Raw genomic sequence first — 7,150 nt, forward strand, 5'->3', positions numbered from 1 at the left:
AATAATACATAAACATTTCTCTTATCTCTTAGGTTTTTAATAAGTTAACATTTCTTTCTTTTAATTTTTATTTACACTAAAAATTAAAACATAACATAACATAACATAACATAACATTTCTTTCTTTTAATTTTTATTTACACTAAAAATTAAAACATATTATAACATAACATTTCTTTCAAAAAACTCTTCCAAAAAAAAAAAAAAAATATATATTTTTTTTTTTTTTTTTTATATATATAGGACTAGCGTCAGTGCATGGCTAACTTGTACATATACAACTAGCAACTAGCTTAGCATGCTACAAAAGGTTAATAATACCTTTTATTAACCAATGAGTGACTTGTATTCTAACTAGTATGCTAACTTTATACATTACAAAAGGATAATAACATCTTTTATTAATCAGGTATACGTATTTTTATGAGTGTTAAATTTCTCATCGACATACTGGAATATAACCTTATATAACTGAATTTGTAACATATTTGCTATTTCTTTATTAGAAGAAATTAATAATAGTTCATTATAATTAAAATTAGATAATACCGTTTTAAACAGAAAATATGCTTCTTCTTTAGACTATTGCATCAATATAGTTATATTTTCAAATTTTTTTATTAAAAAAAAATAATCCTTTACAGATGTTGCATTAAATTTTGATAATCCATTATAATTATTTTGGATGATTCATAATCTTCGTTAATCATAAATCTATAAGATTTACTTAAATTAGTTATTTCGTGAAAAATTTTTAAATTTAATTTCTCTTTGTCTTGATCCATCATAATGTGATCACTGATCCAATGGTTTCTACCCACTTATGTTTGATTCCTAGAGGTCTCCAATTGTTTCATTAATTCAACGCTTGGTTAATAAAGGTTATTTTTAACCTTTTTCAGTACAAAATGCTAGGTTACTGTACATGTATCTACAAGTACCCATGCACTGACTGAGTAATAGAGAATATTATAATTTTTGTAGTACACTAAGCTAGTTTGTGTATGTGTATGTACAAGCTAATTGTGTACTAACACTAATAAAAAAAAAAAAAAATAGATATTTTGTTTTTGTTTTGGGAAATATTTTAAAAAAAAAAAAAAAAAATAATTTTTTTTTTTTTTTGGTTTTTGTGTGTTTTTCGTTTAAAAAAAATTTTTGTTAATTAAAAATTTAAATATCTTTTTAAAAATTAAAAAGATAAGATTAATAATTTTTGTATAATCAATGTTATATTTTAAAAATAACATTGAATAATATAAAGATTTGACTTTATTAATTGTTATAGTTTGTATGTACGTTTTTAATTAAAAGAATAAGTAATTCTTTATAATTAAAAACTCATTTATAACAATTAATAAGGCTATTAAAAGCGTAATAAAATTTTACTCAGTCATAAATGCTCTTTATTAATTTGTTTGTTTAGTACTCTAGCAAAGTCATTAAACGGCCAAATAATAAATCAATTATATAGAAACTTTAATACAAAATTATAAAAGAATCCTAAAATTTACTCTTTATTAACTTGGATATTCATTGCTTAAAGTCTCCGGATAACCAATTAGTAAATCAATCTGTTAAATTTCGGATTCAATTTTTGCTTTAAAAATTAATTTTATTTCAAAACAAAAATTTTACAAAAAGATTTCCATCAAAATTTTTTTCATTATATTTTAAAAAAAAAATAAATTTTTTTTTTTTTCAAAATGAATAAAAACTGATTTAACAAGACAAATAATAGATGAGCAAAAAAAAAATTGTAATATGTAATATTTTTTATATACTAAGTATATAATTCTATATATGAATTTTATTATAAATTAAATTAGTAGGTTTTCCTCTATATGTTCTTTATTAGTATGACTGTTTAAGATACAGTAAAAGTATTTTAAAGGTCAGTTAATATATCGCTGTTATTCTATAAATAGTTAATAGAGAATTCTATTAACCGCCTATAATATATTTTTTGTTCTTCTTTTTTTCTTTTTTCGTAAAATATAAGGATAATAAATATTAAACACAGTAAACAAAAAAACACGATAAGCAAACCATGAACATTTATATTGTTTGAAACCAAACCAATTATTAATAATACAAATATGCAAAATAAAAAAAAAAATATATAATATATGCCAATTCTTTCAATATTCTTTGGGAATATTCGTAAAATTCTCTGAAATATTCCTTTTTTATTTTTCTCGTTTGTCTTTATCTCTTCTCCTACTTCTACCTCTGTGGTGTCTATTTTATTTACTTTTATATCGGTGCAATTTTTTTTAATTTTTGGTTTTACATATGAACTGTTTTCTACTTCATTTATTTTATTATCTAATTTTAAATTTGCTCCTTTTACCATTTGTTCGCAGTGTTCTAATCCTTCGTTTATTTCATTTATTATATCATTACCTTCTACTAATGATCTTTTAGCTCCTAAATATAATATGCTTTTTAAGTTATTTTTGTAATTGCACGATCTTAAAGAATCCCTCTAGAATAACAAATAAAATTCGGTAATAAATAAAAGGTTTTTTTTAATGTTAATAAAATGTAAAAAAAAAAGTAAAAAAAAAAAAATAAATAATTTTGAGTATTATTATTAACCTACATTATTAGAACATTGTAATATGAAAATTAAAAGGATAAATATATAAAAATTTATAAGAAAATTTAATATATTTTTTTTCTGTTTTTTATCATATATTTTTAAAGTTAACATATTTGTAGTAATCAAATCCTTATATATATGAGAATAACACTCATAATATGTACTAAAATTCAAGATAGCATTACTTTTACTGTTCATTTTTTTATTACTTTTATATTATGTTATTTATATAAATTTACTTATTTTTAGATGTTTTAACACGAGTAACTTTAAAAAAAAAAAATTAAATAATTGAAATTTTAAAATTATATGTAAAAATAAAAAAAGTTGAAATATTTAAGAAAAAAAAAATTACAATATCTTATCTAATTTTCCATTGAAAATAAATAAAAAAAAAAATTACATATTAATATTATTGAAATACAAAAATTAATAAATTGTAGAACATGTATATATAAAATGCTTAACATTTATAACTGAATATAATTCTTAATAATCTCTTTTATAACAGAAATTTCAAGCATCAATAATTTTATATTTTCTTTAAAAAAAAAAAAAAGAATGAAATTTAAACAATAAAATTTTAAATGAAGAATAAGTTAAGAATAGTGTTTATGCATTAAACAGCACTGGATATTCTGAACGATACTCTTGTAATTATGGTAATATATATACTCATTGTTAATTCTTGAAATAATAGAAAAAAAAAATAAATAAAGATATATTTTTTTTGTTTATTTCATTCTATATATATTTTTGTAATTATTAAAAAGAAAAAAAAGAGATTTAATTTTTTTTTTTTTGTTACTTTTCGAAGGAAGAAAGAATTAATTTTTACTTAAAATGTAAAAAATTAATGTATGAAAAGTAACTATAAGAAAACTATTTATTTCTTCTAAATGGATAAAAAGTATAATGTTTGTGTTATATTAGATTTTCATATTTAGAAATAATAGTGAATATCTTATAATTTAATTTTGTTATTTGTTATAACTTAATTATGTGTGTGTTTGTAAATTAAAAGAATATATTTATTCTTTGTAAATAAATACATATATATATATATATATATATTTAAAAAACAAATATATACACAAAAAATCAGTATATTTAGTTATACATTCTCTTTATTAACTTGCTTGTTTAATAATCTAGAAAAGCCATTGAACAACCAATTAATCATATATACAATATTGAATAAATTTTAAAGATAACATAACTGATGACAGTTTTTATTTTATGCTGAAAATACCCAATTATAATTTAATTTTTTTATATAATTTAACACTATGATATAAAATAAAAATAATGCTTAATTATAGGAAGTAATAAAATCAAAATTCAAAATTTATTCATCTATTAATTTTTTTTAAAAAAAAATTATCATGTGATAATAAAAATAGCTATAAAAAACTAAATAAAGGAAATGAAGAATTTTTTCATTTATAATAAATTTAAAAGTAGAAATATTAATTTAGTAATAAAAATTATGAAGAATATATATGCTATAAAATCAAAATTAACAATGTAATCACTAATGATTTTAATTTTAATTTAAAAATAAAATAATGATTTTACTATTAATTAACATTCTAAATATGATGAAAAATTATAATTCATTATGAAATTGAAAACATGCATGCATATATTTTTTTAAAAAAAAAAAAAAAAAATTATAATATTTCAATAAAAATAAAGGAAAGATCAATAATAGTTACTATTATATATTCATTTTTACTGCAATAATATAAGGACTTGTAACTAAAAAAAAAAATATATTTATATAAAATAAAATTTAATATGAATGAATGTATTGGTTTATTAAAATGCTCTTTAAATACTTGTAAAGAAATTAGAAGTTTAATAATTTTTAAAACATCAAAAGTATGCATACTTTAATAAGCAATGTTAATAAAATAAAATAAAATAAACACTTTAATTCATATGAAAAAGTAATATCATTTAAATATATTCCTTTAATATTCTTGTTTTCCACGACATATTAATGTAATTTATAAATGAGAAATCATATATATAAAATTTTATGTTTTTTTTTAATATAAAAAAAAAATTCACAACAAAAGAAAACCTTGTCTCTTTTCAAATTTCAAATTTTTTTTTTTAAACTCTATAATAACATTTGATATTTTTTCTAAAGTAAGCAAAAAAAAATCCTAAATAAAAATTTATTTTTATTTATAAAAAAAAAATAAATGAACAGTAAGAGTAGTTCTATTTTGAATTTTAATGCATATCATGGATACTATTCTAATGCACATAAGGATTTTGTTATATCAGATATATCAACTTTAAAAGCATATGATAAAAGACAGAAAAAAAAAATATTAATTTTTTTTATAAAATTCCTTATATCTACCCTTTTAATTTGGATATTACAATGGTTTAATAATGTAGGTTAATAATAATACATAAAATTATCTATGTTTTTTTTTTATTGCTATTCTTTTAAATCAAAATTTTATTAGCATGAAAAAATTATTTTTTTACAAACTTAATATTTTTTCTCTATTTTAGTTGTATCTTTCTAGATCAAGGAATTACAAAAATAACTTAAAAAGAATATTATATTTAGGAGCTAAAGGATCATTAATAGAAGGTAATAATACAATAAGTGAAGTAAACGAAGGATTAGAACACTGTGAACAAATGGTAAAAGGAGCAAATTTAAAATTAGATAATAAAATAAATGAAGTCGAGAACAGTTCATATGTAAAACTAGAAAATAAAAAAAATCACACAAAAGTAGAAGAAGTAAATAAAATAGATATTACAGAGGTGGAACTAGGAAAAGAAATAAAGACAAACGAGAAAAATAAAAAAGGAATATCTCCTAGAAATTTTCTAATATTCAAAGATAAATATGAAACAATTGCAGCATATTTTATAATTTTCCTGATATTTTGCATATTGGTATTATTGATAATTACTTTAAGTACCATAAATTTAGATTTACTTAGTTGGGTTATCCTGTTATTTTATATATTATCTTTAACACTTGCTATCCTTTTATTTTATGAGAGAAAAAAAAAAGAACAACAAAAAAAACATTATAGGTGGTTATTAAAATTCGTTATTAAATAATTATAGAATAACAGTGGTATATTAACTGACTATTAAGATTCTTTTGCGACATTTTAAACAGTCATATTAATAAAGAACATATAGAGGAAACTCTATTAATTTAATTTATAATATAACTCATATATAGACCTACATATTTAGTGTATAAAAAATATTACATATGACAATTTTTTTTTTTGCTCATCTATTATTTATTTTATTAAATCAATTTTTATTCATTTTGAAAAAAACAAAAATTTATTTTTTTTTTTTTTTTTGATACATAATGAAAAAAATTTCAATGAGAATCTTTTTATAAAATTTTTGCTCTTAAATAAAATTAATTTTTAAATAAATAAAAAAATTAATCTCGAAATTAAAAAGTAAAACAGAAAAGATTTTTTTTATATTAATATTTAATTTTTGCATATTTTCGAAATACAACTAATAACTATAATTTAAATTTATTTATTTTTATTAATTAATTTTTAGATAATTAATTTAATAACTTCCTGTTTAATGATTTTGCTAAAGTATTAAACAAATAAATTAATAAAGAGAATTTATAACTAAATATACGTTTTTAAATATATATATACTTGTTTTTGTTATATATATATTTGCTTATTATGATGCATAATATTTAATTTTAATTAAATTATACAGCATATTTTAATAGACATATTAAACTGTAATAAATGAGTTTTTATTTACAAAGAATCAGTATATTCTTTTAATGAAAAATACACATACAATTTATAGCAATTAACAAAAGTCAAAACTCTAATTTACTCAATGTTATTTCAAATAAATATACATTGAATATAATAAAAACATTATACTTTTTCATTAAGTTTTTTCATGTAACTAAAAATTAATTCTCTTTTTAATTTGAACAAACGTCAACCAACAAAAAAAAAAATTTTTTTAATTTTTTTTTTTTAATTATAAAGATGTATATACAATAAAATAAACAAACAAAAAAAATAACTTTATATATTTTTTTTTTCTTTTTTTTAACTAGTACCAGTGCATGGTTAATTTTTATTTTCCTGACTTGTAACCCATTATATTTTTACAAAAGGTTAATAATAATTTTTTATTAACCATACTCCACCACTTATAGGAAGTAATAATATCACATATATTTTGCTCTCTTTGGTTTTTTTTATAACTTCTAACCCTTTTTGCATTTCTTTATTAATTTTTCTATCCTTATTACTCAAATCCTTTAATTGTGAAAGGTTATTTCTATCATAAATATATAAATAATCTTTTAGTTTTAATGCATTTGTATAGTATCTAATTTTCTTTTACGATGATCAATTACTTGTATTAAATTTCTCATTTGTTTTTCATAAATTTGATTAATTTTACTATTTAATAGTTTTATCTTTGAGAAAGGAATATGTTTTTCTTTTCCTCTATAATAAATGGGTATGTATTTTAAATTTCCATTTATGA

General features: G+C 18.2%; 2 protein-coding genes across 2 annotated transcripts, besides 1 other annotated feature; one reads left to right on the forward strand and one right to left on the reverse strand.

The window, feature by feature from the left end:
• Window positions 1-1,918: 1,918 nt before the first annotated feature.
• PRELSG_0002050 (fam-h protein) lies at window positions 1,919-2,803 on the reverse strand (the record flags this gene model as incomplete). The annotated part of the gene is made up of 2 exons (XM_028679815.1): window positions 1,919-2,488; window positions 2,606-2,803. The coding sequence occupies 2 exons, from the start codon at window positions 2,801-2,803 to the stop codon at window positions 1,919-1,921; spliced, it is 768 nt and encodes a 255-aa protein (XP_028531076.1).
• Window positions 2,804-4,818: 2,015 nt separating this feature from the next.
• PRELSG_0002100 (fam-h protein) lies at window positions 4,819-5,707 on the forward strand (the record flags this gene model as incomplete). The annotated part of the gene is made up of 2 exons (XM_028679826.1): window positions 4,819-5,016; window positions 5,141-5,707. The coding sequence occupies 2 exons, from the start codon at window positions 4,819-4,821 to the stop codon at window positions 5,705-5,707; spliced, it is 765 nt and encodes a 254-aa protein (XP_028531077.1).
• Window positions 5,708-6,788: 1,081 nt separating this feature from the next.
• Window positions 6,789-7,150: part of a repeat region that runs on past the window's edge.

Source organism: Plasmodium relictum (genome assembly GCF_900005765.1).
Source record: "Plasmodium relictum strain SGS1 genome assembly, contig: PRELSG_00_v1_24, whole genome shotgun sequence".
Taxonomy (NCBI): domain Eukaryota; phylum Apicomplexa; class Aconoidasida; order Haemosporida; family Plasmodiidae; genus Plasmodium; species Plasmodium relictum.